We start from the raw sequence: 18956 nt of genomic DNA on the forward strand, positions 1-18956 counted from the left end.
ATAAAAAAAGGGTGTAATAAGGAATCCTGTCCACCGTAGTCTTTAGTCACCTCCCTCAATTTCCACCAACGAACAAATAAATGCTATACTGTGCAAATGTGCACATCTATTTTGTTCAGATACGGCAAACTAGAGCATGAAATCCAACCAATATTCCTATTTCTGACCATTGAGCATGGTTTTGATTTCTTTGGCTAAAGTTTTTGTGCAGAATCACTGAAGGAAAGGCAGAGGCACTTGCTAATGCACTACTTTTAAGTAATTCAGATTATAAACTTATTACCAGGAAAGAAGGAAGCTGGCTTTTGTCAAGTTTATATTTCCCCAACTTAAATGACCAACAATAGATGAATAGCTCATCTATCTGTGATGGAATACAGCAGAACCATGAAAAATTATGTGTGAGAAGTTTCTGACTTGGAAAAATTCTTGTGACATAATACTAAGTGAAAAGGAAAGGACTTAATTATGGAAAAAACATATTTGTAGAAAAGACTGAAAGGATATATTCTAAACTGGCCTAACAGTGGTCCATTACAATCTTCCTTGGACTTTTCTGGATTTTTCCAAAACAAACAAAATTCTCACCGAAAATAAAAATAAAAAACAAAGATCATTGTTAAAGCTGACTTTTTTTGTGTTCGTTTCTACTTAGAACTCAGTACACCTTCCCAATTTTTTAAAACATACGGAAAGGAATATGTAAATTCTGTAACTGATAATCATGAAAAGTGATCTTAAGGTTGAAGACGACTTTCATACTTCCATCTAACAGTTCTTGAATGCCCAAGTAGCTGAGCTGCTGGGAACGGCTCCCATGAGCTGCCTTATACCCACGTGGTGCCATTCTCAAAAATGCTGACTGGCAGGTTCCACCCTACGACCTATGGCAGGTGAGGAAGGAGAGAGCAGGGGGGCTGGCCTAGAGAGGCCAGGGTCAGTCAGGCCCATCCCTTAGTAACAAAGGAGGCCCTTTGTCTCCTTTACCAGCTTTCCTCCCCTAACCACTTATCCACAGCTATCCGTCATGACCTTTTCATGCTCCCACTTCTGACAGCTTCCAGATACAGTGAGTCAAACTTCACTGGAAGCAAACTATCACACCAACTGACAAAGGCAGAAAACACTGCCTGAGTGCTGTCCTACATCAATGCCAGCATATAAATCCTTCCTTAACAAGACAGCTCAAAATAAACAAAAATGCAACTCTAATGTGTATTCAACTCTCTGGGGAATCTATTTGTCCAAAGCTTTAGAGTTATCACAAGGAGAACCTTGTTTTAAATAACCAAAAGATTTCCACAGAAGGAAATTAGCACTGTATATCATCTTCTGCTAACGTAAGGCCCTAAGTTAGGAACTTTAGTTCACAGTGACTTACAACACCTCTGTCAGTAACCTGTTGTTGTTATGGGCCATCAAGTCAATTCCGACTCATAGCAATCCTAAGGACTGCCCTGTAGGGTTTCCAAGGCTGTAACCTTTATGGAGATTCCGACTCATAGCGACCCTACAGGACAGAGTAGAACTGCCCCATAGTTACTGGAACCTTTATGGAAGCAGGCTGGCACATCTTTTTCCCATGGAGTAGCTGATGGGTTCAAGCTGCTAACCTTTTAGTTAGCAGCTGAGTGCTTAACCACTGGACCACCAGGGCTCCTTCAGTAATGCATTATTAACCCATTTTACATTTAAAGACAGTAGTGCAGGGCTAAAAAGGAAAGATGTCACTTTGAGGACTAAGGTGTGCCTGACCCAAGCCATGGTATTTTAATCAACTCACATGAATGTGAAAGCTGTACAATGAATAAGGAAAACGAAAGAAGAATTGATACCTTTGAATTATGGTGCTGGCGAAGAATACTGAATATACCATGGACTGCCAGCAGAATGAACAAACCTGTCTTAGAAGAAATACAGCCAAAATGCTCCTTAGAAGCAAGGATAGCGAGACTTCGTCTTACATGCTTTGGACATGTTATCAGGAGGGACCAGTCCCTGGAAAAGGACATCAAGCTTAGTAAAGTAGAAACTAAAAACCAAACTAAACCCGTTGCCACTAAGCTGATCTCGACCCACAGCGATTCTACAGGGCAGAGTAGAACTGCCCCACAGGGTTTGCAAGGAGCGGCTGGTGGATTCGAACTGTTGACCTTTTGGTTCGCAGCCTGAGCTCTTAACCACTGTACCACCAGGGCTCCTTGAACAGAGTCAGCGAAAAAGAAGAGAATCCTCAATAAGATGGATTGTCTCAGTGGCTTCAACAATGGGCTCAAACACAGCAATGACTGTGAGAACGGAGCAGGAGCAGGGCAGTGTTTTGTTCTGTTGTACACAGGGTCTCTATGAGTCGAACTGACTCAATGGCACCTAACAACAACCTAACCTTACAGAGAGGTCAGGGATGGGAACTTTGGAGTCAGATAGTCCTGAGTTCAAATCTCTGCTTTGCTACTTCCTAGCTATGTGACTTTAGGCACGTTGCTTCAAAACAGAGATGACGATAGTATCTACCTCATGGGTTTGTTGTGAGGATTAAGTGAAATAAGGCATGTAAAATGCTTGGAATAGTGACTGATACATAGCTAATGATTAATACTACTACTTCCAATCATTATTACCCTGAGTCAGGCACTGAGCAAAGGGATATAACACAGTTTGAGACAGACCTAGTGACAAAAGTCAGGACTGGGCAGCTCAGGGAGCTACAAGAGAGATGTGAACAAGGAACCCGACAGGCCCTGGTCTGGCAGTGAAAGGGAATTCACCCTGAGACCTGCTTTCTACTCTAGTCCTGGAAGTACCAGGATCCAGAATGACCGTCCAGCTGGGGAGACCAGTGCTCTTACCCCCAAGAATCCTTGCAGTAACCTCCCACCACCAAGTGTCACTGAGCATACACGTCCCTGCAACCTCAAAGAGTTCAATTCAACAACAGGAGAAACAGTCTCATAACTGGAGTTGTGGCAACATTTGTATTAGGGAGCCCCCATCCTACAGTCTCTTTGTTGGCACATTCCTACAGGTGTTATCCTGGGCAAAGTTACCTCCCCCTCTATGAGCCTGAGCTTCCTCCCTTGTAAAATGGGGGTAAACAAAACAGTACCAACTCCCAGGGTGTCATGAGGATGGAACGGCACAGTGCGTGAAATACTGAGCACAGTGCCTGGCATATAATAAGGGCTCAATTATTCCTGAAATTATTATTAAAGATAAACCTCAGGAAGGTAAAGTGCTTTCCCAGGGTGAATCAAGTTAGTAAAGTGCACAGCTGGATTGAAGCAAAGCTCTATCTAAGTCTTGTGTGTATTTTGACCCTTCATCTGTTCTTACTGTCCCAGAAGAGAAGGGTCGACTCTCAGGAGGTACTATGTCCCTAAGACACACTTCCAATGCCTCTCTAGGAAACTAAAACACCACTTTGGCAAAGATTAGGGCATTTAACATCCCACACCTCAGTGTGTTTCCTGAGTTATTGTCTATTTGCTCAGATATCATGAGCTGTGGTTCACTCATCAGTTTCCTCCAACTTTGAATCCAAGCCTACAAAAGCCCCAGTTGTTAAATCCTGGAGTAGCTTTTTATACAATTCTACAATCCTCTTGTCTTCGGGTTACCTAGAGCCTATGAAAGCCTGGAAAAGCCCCCGGGACTGCCACTGAAGAACTCTTTGCCAGAGTGGATTTTGCTGAATATACACAGCCAATCGATAGCATCCACAAAGCAGTCAGGGAAGCCTTTGCAACTTGTCTGAATTTACACACAGGATCAGACGCACAGGCTGTTTGGGCTTAATGAGACCTTAGAGATCGCCTAGTCTGGGGTTTCATCCTCCATATGAAGGAATTAAGGCTCAGGGCAGGGATATGACTTGTCTAATGTCACCCATTAATGACAAAGCTATGACCATAATTCACATTCCCATACTATCAGTCCAGGGCTTAAACAGACTAGCTCTCCTGCTTTGCAATTCATTTTCAAGTTTATGTAGTAGGTGTATGCACGCACTGACCAAAGACTTTACAATATACGAAGCACTGCCTCCAGCAATGTTGCAGGGACCTTAAAATGTATGAAAAAAAAAAATATTTGGAGTCACAATTGAGACCCAAAGCAAGTGGGATCTTGAGTCTTAGGATCACAGGTTCCATTCAATGGGCTAACAATCCAAAACCGTTCAGGAGCCACAACTAAAAGCTGCCAATTCCAGTGTGTGGACAGTGGCAGAATCAGTGATAAGTCTGAGTGTACCAGACTAGAACACTACCCTCAGGACAAAAACTAAGGGACAGCCAAATATGGTGAGACCGAGAACGTAAAACAGCACTCAGCACAACACTCCACGCTAGGTTGGAGCTCACTACCTGAGAGCTGAGACAGCTGCATCTCAATAAGATATGTCTTTGGAAATGGGCTCTTTTCTGAAGAGAAGGCAATTACTGGGAGGGATCTAAGTACCTCAGTAAAAAAAAAAAAAAAAAATTTTTTTTTTTTTTTTACTGAGGTACTTAGATCCCCACACTAAATACTCTCTTGGTAAACAGATACCTCAGGTGAGCTTTCAGTGCCAGTCAGGAAGCAGTAATACTGTCTCCTATGAGAATTTGTGTTGTTTGTAGAATGTAGAAAAATCAGACCTTCTTCATGCTCAGGCTTTGGTAGACTGTGGGGTATCAGTGCCAACGATGAGGAAGAGATAAAAAGACTACAGAACCTTAGATGAACTCTTACATGTTGTGCTCCTACTGATTCCCTTATGCCGCCCACCTGAGGAAACTGACACATTGTCATCAGCCACTCTGGATTACCAGCTGAAGGCTCAGAACGATGGGTCCGTAGTTCAGCTTTCAGCCAGACAACAAATACTTACTGACAGTATATTAGAGGTTTCCTAGGTCATGGCTGGCATTTACCATCTGACCTTTTTTGTTTCAATTTTCCCCAAACCCACTCCCCCTTGCCAGCTCTGGCATGTTTCGGTAGCACTCCTATCTCAGTGCCCTCACCTCTCTTCAGTGGTCAGGCATAAGTGAAATCAAGTGTAATGGAAATAACTTCAACTTGGTTTAAGTTCAAATAACATCTACACTTGAAGAGCATCTGCACTTTTAGGCCCAACACAGATGGGAAGCAGACAAGATGAACTAGTCCAAGAACACTTTAGAGAAATACAGAAATGGTCAGGCACGATGGCTGTTTGGTAAGCCTTCCAGGCCAGCAGATCAGGGATGGCAAATAGATTTCAACTTAAGTACCAACTCCAATTGACTGGTAGGAGTTGTTCGTTGGGCTAAGTTGGAAAGTATTCTGTGGTCAGGCTGGGACCAGAGGGAACAACTACAGTGACTGGTTAACAATATGTAAAGACGAATGGGAGGCGGGAGTAGCAGCATACATGCTACATTTCCATGGGCTCTCCAAGTGTCAGGGTAGGGAGAAGAGAGATGTGCAGAATTTTTTGAACTGGCCAACTAATGGTAATCACTTCCTTTGTGAAGACAAGTTATTAATGACTAAGGCATCTGTGGTGTGACAGAATGTATGGGATTGGGTTTCAGTCCCAATACTACTGCTGGGACTGGATGTCCCGCTATATATCCTGATGGCTGAGGAGGAGGGAAGGGAGTTAGTTAACACTGTGTTAGTTTTGTGCCAGTAAACATTATCTCCTTAACTCCTGCACACCTTAGTTTTCTCTGCCGTGAAATAGGAATAACAACAACAACATGCTGTGTGGGTTACATAAGGTAACAGAATTGAAAGTTCTTTGTATACTGTAAATTGCTATAGAGCTACAGAGCAGTATCAGTACAATGGTGATTTGTATTCAAGGCATAATATAGTAGTTAAGTGCTAGATTTAAGTCTTAGACACTCTCATGTTCTGAACCCAGCTTTACTACTTACTAGATTCTTCCCTATACACCCAGTTTCCTTATATACAAAATGGAAATAGTATCAGTACCTACCTACTAATAGTGCTATGATTAGAGGAGACCATGCATGCAAAGAAAGCAATCAGCAATGTGCCTGGCACATAGTAAGTATCGGATAAACAATAACTACCTTTAAAAATTATAATTCTTACTATTTTAAGAGATCACATATTTACCACAGGTTTCATTAATAGTTTCTTAGTCATAGGAAAATATGGCAGAAGATGTGTTTAACTTTGGGTCTTGCAGATGAAAGTCTAAGTCTCCCATCCCCTGACTTTCTCAGATACAAATGGCAGACGGTAAAACTGGGGCATTGGACACAACTACCCCATCAGAAGACATGCAGCTGTAATGGCGTTGCAGAGTCTGGGAATCTGGCCCTCTGCTGTGTGCTCTTATGTACCACTAACTCAGAGGAGATGGTTAGTTTTCTGTGAAATCAGCAAGGCTGCTGGGTAAATGCTGCACACAGACACTCACCACTTAGTAGAGCTTGCCACGGGGGGCAAGTGAAATCTCTGCTTCTGACCGACACAGGATGGACGAGCAGAGGAGACCATCCATCAGTGTCAGCAAAGATCTGAAGCACCTGGCTAGTCAGTTGAAATAAAATATATTATTTACTGATCTCAGAATCCAGCTGCGCACTTGAATGCTCATAAAGGATATGCTGTTTGGTGCCTTGCACTTTGTGGTAGATTCTGCTGCAGAGGGAAAGAATTTCTGGATGGGTGTGTACAGGTTTTTTTTTTTAAATTATTATTGTCATAACGAAGGGTATTATCATCTGCTTTGCAAGGAGAGAGAGAGGGCCTGAAGTTACACACCTGATCTCCTCTACAAGGGAAGGGAGGATGAGCTTATTTATTCACTGCATAATATAATACTCACAGGCAGTTTATCTGGTTGTCACAAAATTCCCTGTGACTACTCAATGGACTTTCTGCTTATAATGCAAAAGACTGAACTTGAATTCATTTACAGAAACAAAGGTTCTGACAACATGTTTCAGAAGCTCCTCAGAGTTGTAACTCTCCACCAGAGGGTGCCATGTGTGCTGCTGGAAGCACTTCAGAGGTGCCTGGGACCTGGCCTCCAGTCTTCCCACCTCTGAGAGCCGCTGCTCTAGGGAGAGATGTTTGCATCACCGTCATCATCCATTTCTTCCTGACAAGTCTCCATGTGGCTACAAATGAAACTGTCCAGAGAGCCACCGCCTAATCTCAATGATCTGATGAAATACTTTTAAGATGGTGGATGAGGAGAGAAGGCAATAGGCAAAATAAATAGTAATGACAATGATAACAAGGCTAATATAAGCTACCATTTAGAATATGACTTCTACAGGGCAGATGCTTTCATGATTCACACAGTCTTCAAAGGTAAACATTATAATTCCCACCTTATAAATGACAAACACTGAGATTGAAAGGGAAGGGACTTGCCCAAGGTAACACTTGCAGGCTAAGAGGTAAAGCTGGGATTTGAATCTAGTCCTGACTGATTGCAGAATTTGGGCAGTTTCCACAGATTCTTTACTTTTTCCTTTTAATAAATATGTCAGAATCTGATGAAACGAGTTTGATGTTTTGCCTGTGGAAAAATGGGGGCGAAGTCCATGACGCTGGTTATCTTTCAAGGCTTTTTTTTTTTTACCTCTAGGGAATGTGCAGGGGGGGATCTGTTGTACGCTCACCTGGGAAAATTCCCACCTTGGACGTTTGTCTCGACTGCAGTCTAGCCATTTACTGGGCTTCTAAAACTAGTCCTGCTCAGAAAAAAGCAAGACCCTTTGTTACTGGGGAAGTACTGCAGGCAAACATAAACTGGATGTCTGAGTAACATTATTACTTTAGTACACTTTTTACTGAAAATACAATACATACATAAAAAGTGTACATATCACAACAGTGTGTCTGTATATGTATATATATATATATCAAAAGTCGGAATTGACTCGATGGCAGTGGGTTTTTTGTGTATATACGTGTCTGTGTATAACTCGAATTTTCCACGAAGTCTACATAACCTGGTAAAACACCTAGATCAAGAAATAGAACCTAACTCACCTCCCAGAAACTGCTCTCCAGTCACTACTGCCTTCTGACCTTCAGAAACCACTTTCTTTACTTTTTACTTTATATTTTTGTCTGTTTTTGAACGTTATGTAAGTAGAATCATAGAGTATGTACTCTTTTACGTCTGGCTTCTTTGTGAGTAGCTTTATTATTTCTATTTCTGTAAGAGATACCAGGAAAATTATCTCAAAGAAGAACGCTGAATAATTTTGTATTTTAAGAATCAACATGAAATACGCAAATTCTACCATTTTAGATGCTAAGGGTTTTTTTTTGTGAGAGGAGAGGAAAGGAAAAGGTACAGAGAGGAATAAAAGGTGGGTTCTGAATTTTGGTTCAAAGTTGTTGTCCTCAGATGCTGTTGAGTCAGTTCCGACTCATGGCGACCCTATGTACAACAGAACAAAACAACGCCCTGTCCCTGCACCATCCTCACTGTACGTCGCTATGTTTCAGCCCACAGCCCACTGTTGGAGCCACTGTGTCAATCCATCTTGTTAGGGGTCTTCCTCTTTTTCGCTGACCCTCTGCCTTACCAAATAAGATGTCCTTCTCCAGGGACTGGTATCTCCTGATAACATGTCCAAAGTATGTGAGATGAAGTCTCACCATCCTCGCTTCCAAAGAGCACTCTGGCTGTACTTCTTCCAAGACAGACTTACTTGTTCATTCTTCTGGCAATCCATGGTATACTCAATACTCTTCACCAACACCATAATTTAAAAGCATCAATTCTTCTTCCGTCTTTGTTATTCACTGTCCAGCTTTCGCATGCATATGAGATGACTGAAAATACTAGGGCTTGGGTCATACACACCTTGGTCCTCAAAATGACATCTTTGAAGGTTAAAAGTTACTGGGTGCTAGCTAATTCATCTATCTATCCTGTTAGAATCACCATCATCCTAGCAGCTAACACTTACTGAGAACTTGTTATGTGCCAGGCACCTTTCTAAGTATTCTGCATGTGCTGTGACATTTCATTTCATAATTACCCTATCTATGAGATGTTGTTGTTAGGTGCTAGAGTCAGTTGCGACTCACAGCGACCCTATGTACAACAGAACGAAACACCGCCCGGTCCTATGCCACTCTCACAATCGTTGCCATGTTTGAACTCATTGTTGCAGCCACTGTGTCAATCCATCTCGTTGAGGGTCTTCCTCTTTTTCACTGACCCTCTATTTTATCAAGCATGATGTCCTTCTCTAGGGACTGATCCCTCCTGATAACATGTCCAAAGTATGTGAGATGAAGTCCTGCCATCTTTGCTTCTAAGGAACATTCTGGCTGGACTTCTCCCAAGACAGATTGCTTTGTTCTTTTGGCAGACCATGGTATATTCAATATTCTTCACCAACACCATAATTCAAAGGCATTGATTCTTCTTTGGCCTTCCTTATTCATTATTCGGCTTTTGCACGCATACGAGCCAACTGAAAACACCATGGCTTGAGTAAGGCACGCCCTAGTCTTCGAGGTGACATCTTTGCGTTTTAACACTTTAAAGAGGTCTTTTGCAGCAGATGTGCTCAATGCAATGGATTGTTTGATTCCTCGACTGCTGCTTCCATGGGCGTTGATTGTGGATCCAAGTAAAATGAAATCCTTGACCACTTCAGTCTTTTCTCCGCTTATCACGATGTTGCTTATTGGTTCAGTTGTGAGGATTTTTGTTTTCTTTATGAGAAAGGGACTATTTTATAGATGAGAAAACTGAGGCTCTGAATTATTTGCCCACAGTGATAAACTTAGTAAATACGCCAGTGTTTCAGCCTAGGCTTCTATCTCCTGAGCCTGTCCTCTAAGCACTACCCTATACTGCCTCTCCTCTGCTGGGTGGGGGCTCAGAGCAGGTGCACTGGAGTCAGTCAGACCAGGGTTCCATTCCTGACACCACCACCATCTACCTGCTGTGTGAGCTTGGGTGTGAGATGTCACCTCTCTGCACCTCATTTACCTTCTCTGCTACATTGGGACAATAAAAACACCTACCTTTTGGGTAGTTAAATAGCATTTAGCACAGTTGCAAAGCACTTAACACAGTGCCTAATACATAGCGGATACCCCATAAACGGTAGCCATTATTACAATGATGATTACCATGTATTAATATCATGTTGACTACTATGTTACTCTTGTTAGGTTTAAGTCAAAACAGAAATTTGGTATTTAATGGGAACAAATTAACCCCAAATATTAGTTGAAAATAAATTAGTTCCAGATTATCTAGTGAAGGATTCCAATATAACTCCTGAGATCATTAAAAAGCTTCCTGAGTAAAGGCATGAATGAATAAGCAATGAGTTCATGGAGGAAGAAAAGGCAAATGGCAATGTTAAAAAGTGGTTCTAAGAATAGCACCCAAGAGAATTACAGAATGAAAAGAATTATGGAACTTCACAGAAGTCAATCAGTTTGAGAAGAGTCTTAAGTTAGTTCTATTTCCAATCTCCTGCTTCATAAAAAAGAGGAACAGAGAGAGCACTCAGGTGGGAAAAAAGGATGTACTTCAAATTTCATTGTTTAAACATTTTCTCTGAAAATAAATTACCTTCAGTCATTCAGGTCACACAGAAGTTGTATGTTGTTTCTTTCCCTATTTCTATGTTGACTACTGAAAACGAAGAGTTCAGTTCATTATCTGTTCACACACTTACCCAACTGTACATCAGTTGTGAATCGTAGTCTGTGGATCATGCTGACTTTGAATGACTTGTAATGGTGGCTACTAAGCATATCCTGTACTGTAGCTATGTCAATTTGTGAATCCTCCTCAAAAGTCCCATCTGCCCTTGAACCTGGGGAAGAAAAAGCACTTTAACACATAAAGATACATGAGGCTTGGCAAATGGTGTCTGCTTAAAATGCTTTGGGATAAATTAAAATAATATGGGCTTATTTAATTTGGAGAAGAAAAGGCTGAGCAATGACTTAATAATGCCATTCCAGTAAACAGAGAATGGTAAAATATTAATCATTCAGCAATTATCGACAAAACACTGCCTATTCCATGGCAGGCTCTTGGCTGGGCAGTAGGGACACAGAAGGATAGAAAAACGCCAGCTTGCCAGAAGCTCTTGGTCTCCGCAAGAGTAAGTTAAAATCACAAGAGTATGAGCAGTCACATTTCTTGTTTAATAACTATTTTCTGATCATAAAAGTAATACATGTTCCTTGCAGAATCTCTCCCCAAAAGTCTCAAAACCATTTGTTTATTAGCTTCCTGTCCTGTGCACCACAGCCTCTATGTTGCTTCAGGCTCGAGCCTTCTCATGCTTAGAGATGGCTGTGACAGTCTCCTCACTGGCCTTCCTGCTCCCAGGCTCTCTCTGCAATCTGATTCATCTTTCTAAAGCTTGGATTATTCATTCACTCATCAAATGTTTAGTGAAAGCCTTGTACATGCTAAGTACTCTGATATATGATATTGGGGACAAATAAGAAGGCTGGTGCTCAAAAATCTTCCCTGGTTTCCTGCAGCCTCCCAAATGAAACACACTCTTTTCAGCCGAGCAATCAAGGCAGCCCACGGCTGAAATATGGTAATTTCCAGTCTCGTCATTTCTCACACACACCTTCTCTCAGCTCCTCCCAAACTCTTTAGACTGCACACAGGCCCAGGTTTTTCCATTTCTGGGCCTTTGCTCACATAGTATTGTGATTGTTAAGGTCGTGTGTCAACTTGGCTGGACCATGGTTCTCAGTGGTTTGGCAGTTATGATATAGTTTGGCAGTCATATAATGATGTAATCACCTCCATGATGAGATCTGATATAATGTGATCACCTCCCATGATGGGATCTGCTGTGAGTAAGCCAGCCAGTTGAAGGGAGGTTCCTTGGGGGTGTGGCCTGCATCCAATATAGGTGGACTTTCCTGCAAGGCTTGAGGGCTTTTGCTCACTCTGGACCCTGCAGCAAGCTTCATCTAACCTCCCGTTCTTGGGACTTGAGCTAGCAGTTTACCTGCTGATTTTGGGATCTGCTGGCCTGGCCTCTGAAGACTGTGAACCAGAGGCCTGTTGCGTGACCTGCCGATCTTGGGTTCGCCAGCCCCTGTAGCTACATGAACCAGGAGAAGCCTCCAGCCTGACCCAAGGACTTGGGACTTTCCAGCCTCTACAACCATGTGAGCCATTTCCTTGATATAAATCTCTCTCTATATACACGTAGAGATGCTTCACTGGTTTTGCTTCTCTAGACAACCCAGCCTAAGACAGTATCCCTGACCTAGAATACCCCTTCCACCTTTACCTTGGACCTGTCAAAATCCTACCCAGTCTAGCTGAAATCCGACCTCCTTCATGAAATCTTTTCTGATGACTCTGGCTGGCAGTGAATTCCCATAGCACTGGATCCAGGCAGACCTGCGCTAACTCCCAGCTTTGCCTCTATGTGTTCTTGGGCAAGTGACTTTACCTCTCTGAGTCCCAGTTTCTGCTATCCACAGAATGTCAAAATGTATGTAAAGAATCTAACACAAAAAAAGACTCTAATACAAAATACACAATAAATAGTAGCCATGATTATTTTTATTCTACTGTCATAGAGGACAACATTCATCTTTGCACTAGAATTGTTTAGTGGTCGTTCTGTCCTAATTTGGAAGCTTTATGAGGGTCAGTAAAGTTTCATATTCATCTCTTCTGCAAGCAGTATGATGTCTGGCAACTGGAATTCTCTAATTTTTGCTAAACAAAAGGTAAATAAAAATAATAGCTAGTATGTATGAATGCTTTTAAGTGCAAGGCCCATGTTATTGCATTAAAACCTCATGAAAACCTAGAGGGTCCTGTAATTTTCTATATTGTGCAGATGGGGAACCTGAGGTTTTGGGAGGGCCAAAGCCACACAAGGCAAAGCTAAACTCTCTCTTGGTCCCCAGCAGTCGAAATGTGGTATCTGGAGGGTACAGCTGCTAGTGCCATTTGTGGTATGAGGGGGAGGGGAAGAAGAGAGTGTGGGCCAAGTCAATCACAAGAAAGTGCCTGTCTAGACCAGGCTAACCAGAGCAGGGTACTCTAGTCTTTGAGCACTTAGAGAGGGTTGTACAGGGAAGCCCAGAGAGCTCCTTGGGGCAAAGCTGGAGGAATGGAAAACTCTAGACCTGAGTATCAAACTGGAAAATTCTGCTATATAACTGGTAGCCTGATACTTAAACTCTTTTCCTTCCTACAGTTCTTATCTACCGGGCAAGATTTTAAGTCAATGTTGGTTTAAACTCATTTATTAGGAATTGTGTATTCTATTTCTAAACACTAAAATTATTCCCAGTTTGGACCACTCTAGCACCTACAAAAATGCTTTCTCCTTAATTAGGATGCAGCCTCACCCTTAACTGGTCATTCACTGAATGTCTACAACAGAGTCCCATCTGACAAGGCCACCCTTCTCCCCATCTCATTCCCTCCCCCCGGCTTCCTCCCTATTCCTGCTGAAGAGCTTAGCAAGACATTCCAGGGAAGCCTCCGTGACTCTCCAGCCTCCAAGTCTAGTTCAGACCCTTTTATTACCCTCTCTCACTATATCTTGCATTTTTCCTTCAGAAAGCTTATCAGAGAGTAATCATCAGTCTCTTCCTCTAGACTGTAAACCTCAAGAGGGCCGGGGAAGTGACTGCTTTACTCATTATTTTGGCCTGGAACCTGTTGGTGCTACAAATATGTATGGGATAAAGCAGAAGCTCAATAAAAACTTGCTGGATGAACACCAGGTGCCATGCCTACAGGAAGGGGAGGCTCGCAGAGGGAGTAACTTAGCCAACATCACGCCACTAGAATGTGGCTGAGTTGCACTCAGTGTCTTCAAGGGTGGTAAACCCTGTTTTCCTTTGCTTGGAATGTCTATGTTTTAAGGAGAGATGCCATGATCGTGATATCCACTGTTCCCTGGGTAATGGTCATACTCTGAACTGAAATGCTGGCTAGGATTTAAAATTTAGAATAATCATTCATGTTTCCCAATCTACATTTTTATTGAAACAAAATGTGTTCATTCTATTTTAGAATCTTTTATACATGATAATTATGGATAATTTTGGTAAAATATTAAAATCCTATAATATTTTAAAAATCACTTAAAGCCATCTTTTTTGAGAAATTGTCATTATTAGATACAACTTAGCTCTAAGTTCAAGAGCTTCTGTTTTTTTTTACTAATTAGTATTTTCTAAATATTGCAGGTATTTGATTTAGAAAGAAGTAATAGTTTGTTATGCTAAAATGCAAATTAAAAAAAAAACCACACTTAAGATTTTTACATTTTATGATGTTGGATTAAAACCAATTTAAAAATTACTATAACGTGACATATAATTTTTTACTGACCAATTTCAATGCCAGCTGCTAATAAAATATCTTAGCTGTAAATGATAATTCAGATGCTTTTAGATAAAGTGGTGCATAAATATGGCTAGAAATTGATTTAGTTTCTCACAGAAGCTACTGAAGAATGACATATTTTGTTTAATACACCAGCTAATGTAGTCCTAAAAGCTCAAACAAGTGCCAGTTTTCACTCCTAAATTTGCTGTGGGAGATTAATGAAAACTTTATATTTTGCTGAAATGTTAATAATGGGCAGATGAGATGATAGGATTTTAGTAGAGGTCTTAAAGCTATGGAATAATCAGCAAGGCTTGTCAATTTCCTTATATTAATTGTGTTCAAGACATATAGCTGGAGCTGGCTCAACACACTAATGCTTCTTGCATTGACCTTCTACTCTCTGACAGTGTAAATTCATATTCCACTTGAGGATTTAAGTCCCCACTGATACTTGGGTGAGTTCTGAGTCTTGCCCCAGCTGACAAGGGGTGTGTTTGCTTTTATGATCAGAAGCACCTGGGGGAGTAGACATGGAAGGAACAGTCTGGCACTTGCCTCCAATACATGCCACTTACTGCAAAACAGGTAACTGCTGAATGGGATAAACTCCTGGCCTCAGAGTTCCAGTGCTGTTTCTCAAAATAGGCCCAGGGGTGCTGTCGCTTGGTGGGGGTATGTCTGTGTGTACAGACTAGTTACCCATGCAACCTGCAGCCACCTCTCTCCCCATGCTAGCACTATGCTAGGCTGTGGCGGGAAGGGGAGACATTGGTGAGGCTAAGGCAGGGTCTTGAGCTTTAGGAGCTTACAAACTAGCTACAGAACACAAGCAAAACAGTACAAGGCAGAGAGAAGTGCTCAATAAACAGTGCATGCAACAGACACTTTATCTAGAGACAAACATCTAAAGCAAACTTATACCAAAAGCATGGTCTTGAACCAGAAAAGTTTCATAGGACTTTGCATGTACAGCTTTACTATTTGTATCCTTCTGGAAAGGGGTGAACCCAAGCACACGTGGAAGATGCTTGGCATTGCATCACTTGCGTATTAGTTATTACTGTACTATCAAGTTCACATTAAAATCCTACTTCTGTTCAAGAGATTTTTACTTACTCAAAGTAAAAAGTGGAGAGAACCAGAATGCTTTAAAAATAAGCATACTAAAAAACAGCAACAAAAAAACCCACTCCCCAAACTGTTAATTTAATTGAAATACAACCCTTTGATATTTTGTTAAATGAGCAATTAAAAAGGTCACAAGCAATTAAATGAAACAAAAGCCACGCTGTGTTCATCTACATTAATGCTGAACTGGGTCTCCTCCTGAATGACAAGATAAATTGTAATGGTACCTTCAAAGACTTCACGACGTGTTCTGTCAAAGTCGAGAGTGTTAATGTCTCTATGTGCCGTGGATTACCATAATGTATTGTGTCAAAACGCCTGAGCTGCAATAACTCAAAGATGAACTGCGATAGATCAGATTTTTGGGTGGGGCCTAACAGTGACTTGAGCACCAGAGCCCAAGTGGACTGACAACAAGGCTCTGGAAAAATGATAGTGAGCACATTCACAGTATGGAAGGTTTGGGGGACAAGCAAAAAATCCAAGAGAGGAAGCAGCTTGTCTTCAGTAAGAAGTAGGGAGGGTGGCCTGGCACCTGTCTTAGGTGAAGAATGGCAAAACCAGGTCAGCACAGGAAGGGGTAAAGGAAAGGAGAATGGAGGTGAAGAAGGAGGCAGCTGGGAAGTGGACTTGACAACATGGAATACAGAGTCCAGAGAGGTAGATTCAAATCTTAACTGTGACAGCAAGGGTCACAAGTCAGTGAAAATCTTGCCAAGATTTCACTGTTAGGAAGAGGCAGAGCTGGGGATGGATCTACTGGACTTTGGGGTCCAAGTTCCTTCTACTGCTCCCATTCCTTCTGCTTCCCCCAAACTACTAATGAAGGCTGTTCCTGCCCTACCCATCTCACCACATTCTTAAATACAACGGCAGGGTAAGAGACCAGGCTGGGTAAACTTAAATCAGCAGTTCTCAAAGTGTGGTCCAGGACTCACTGCAGGGGATCCCTGAGACCCCTTGAAGGCATTCATGATATGAATACTGTATTTTCATAATACTAACATTAAGTGCCTTATTCACACTCATTCTCTTTCAAGTGCACAGAGTACACTGGATATGGTTCAGATTCCACATTGTAACTAACCTTTAAGAAATGATCACTTGAGTTTTGGTATAGTAATAAAGAAGAATATCCATGATTACCTGAAAAAGCTATTAAAATATCCCTCCCAACAACATATCTGTGTAAGGCTGAGTTTTTTTTACATATACTTCAACCAAAACAACATATTGTAACAGACTGAATGCAGAAGTAGATATGAGAATCCAGGTATCTTCTATGAATCCAGACATGATAGAGACTTGCAAAACATAAAACAGTGCCACTCTTCTCATCAAATTTTTTAAAGAAAACAGTTATTCTTCACAAAACTTATTACTCATATTAATCTGTAATGAATTTGTTATTTCTTTTTCAATGAATTAGTAAATATTTTAAAAATTCTCCATTTTTATTTCAATAGATTTAACTCATATAAACAAAACTTTTTGGGGTTCTCAATAATTTTTAAGAGTGTAAAAAGGTTCTAAGACTAAAAAGTTCAAGAATCACTGCCTTTGTTGGTTATCATGCCATGTTTTCATTGTTCCTGTAGGTCCATTTGGGCAATCACGATGCGACACAAAAGTACAGTTACTTACATACAACAAAAGAGTGTTATACACATGACAACAAACATGGATGGAAAGCTTGTACACATATAATAGGTTTACTGTCAAATGATCAGATTATAAGGCCAATTATAACAAGTATTGTTTTATAGTTGCAAAGTGTTCTTATATGTGATTTTACTGGAATTGAGGGAGACACTCAGAAGTGCATGACTGTCTTTCAGATAAATGGGCACTAATCATTTTTTTTTTTTAATCATTAAATCAAAGCTCAGATGAACTCACTACATGCTACTGACAGATTTCATGTATTCATAAGTACAAACTGCATGAGACTTTATAATCTTCATTTTATGGTTCAATGAGTCTGAGACCAAGTCGAAAGGCCATAATTTAGTCACAAGTTAAAACAACTTCAGTCTCCCTTATCTGAAAAGATTTATGCCACTTCTAGAACTCAACCAGAAGACCAGTGGCCTTTGTTACGTCCTCCCCTTTAAACTTTCCATAGCATGATCCTGTTAACCATTCCTTCCAAGTCAGCAAACAGTGACCAGGCACCAACCATATGCCAGGTGTTGTCCTAGTGCTTCAGGAACAGAGGAGGGTGGTAGAATTACCAGATGATTGGGGGGGAGGCGGGGGAGGGCGCCGGGGCGGCAGGCAACCCACAGAAGAAATAGTACGGAGAAAAAATGTTAAGTCCGCAAAGCATGAGTACATAAATAGGGAACACCAAGTGTTTGCACTTGGCTGGAGCAAACGGTATGTGAAGGGGAGTAGAAAAAAACCAAAATGGTAGGGCATAGGGAGAAGAAGTTCTTCAAAAGCAAGAGTAACACTCAGCTCAGGACCTGGCACAAAGTAAAATAGTGTTGGGCAAATAACTGACTAAATGAAGAGTAAATAAACCATCTTCTGCCTCACTCTATCTCAAAGCCTTAATGCTACTCCACAAACAGCCAAACCAGTTTTTGCTCAGGTTATACCATCTGGCCAGAATGTCCTTCCCAGTCTTTAAAATCTACACACTTCTGTATAGATTTAAGAGCTAGTCCAAATGAAGCCTTCCCTGATCCCTCTCCTGAAATCCTGCAGCCCTCTGTTGAAGGATTTCATGATACGTATTTTCTACGATAAGTATCTGTACTCCTTTCTGGAATACGAACTCCTTGAGAGCAAGAACTTTCCACCCTACGTAGCACGCTGTCTATCACACAGTAGGTGATCAATAAATGCTGTTGATGGGATGAATGAAGTTTGATGCAACAAAGGTTATCCCAGCAGTACCTGAGGTTAGTACACATCCCTTGTATTTACCTTGGTTAACAGGATCTAACACATCATTCCTAGTTTTCCCTTCAGACTCCCCACACCAAACTGGGAGCGCTGAGCACAGGGATCCTGCCTTAACAATAACAACTACAATGACCAAAAGCAAACCAAACCCAGTGCTGTCAAGTCGATTCTGACTCATAGCAACCCTAGAGGACAGAGTAGAACTGCCCCATAGTTTCCAAGGAGCGCCTGGCGGATTCAAACTGCCGACCCTTTGGTTAGCAGCCATAGCACTTAACCACTATGCCACCAGGGTTTCCAACAGCTACAACAGCAGTTAACATTTACCAAGTACTTACAATATGCCAGACACTATGCTCAGCACGTTAAATACATTATCTCATTTAATTTTTTAAGACAGATCTTGCTTACTTTTTACAGGTGAGAAAAATGAGGCTCAGAATGTCGTCCTTGCTAGACAGACATGCAACTAGTATACACTGGAGCTAGTAATTGAACTAAACCCCAAACCCAGTGCCGTTGTCGATTCCGACTCATAGCGACGCTACAGGACAGAGTAGAACTGCCCCAC

At 41.5% G+C, this 18956-nt stretch overlaps 1 protein-coding gene across 10 annotated transcripts in view; it reads right to left on the bottom strand.

Moving 5' to 3' along the window:
* MAPKAP1 (MAPK associated protein 1) overlaps window positions 1-18956 on the bottom strand; it is a 270520-nt gene that overhangs the window by 29386 nt on the left and 222178 nt on the right. For all 10 annotated transcript variants that reach the window (XM_049895371.1, XM_049895368.1, XM_049895372.1 and 7 more), the window contains one exon: window positions 10677-10817. In XM_049895371.1, the coding sequence (XP_049751328.1) occupies window positions 10677-10817 (141 nt within the window). The remainder of the gene's footprint in view (window positions 1-10676; window positions 10818-18956) is intronic.

The sequence above is a fragment of the Elephas maximus genome, chromosome 9, assembly GCF_024166365.1.
Source record: "Elephas maximus indicus isolate mEleMax1 chromosome 9, mEleMax1 primary haplotype, whole genome shotgun sequence".
Taxonomy (NCBI): Eukaryota; Metazoa; Chordata; class Mammalia; order Proboscidea; family Elephantidae; genus Elephas; species Elephas maximus.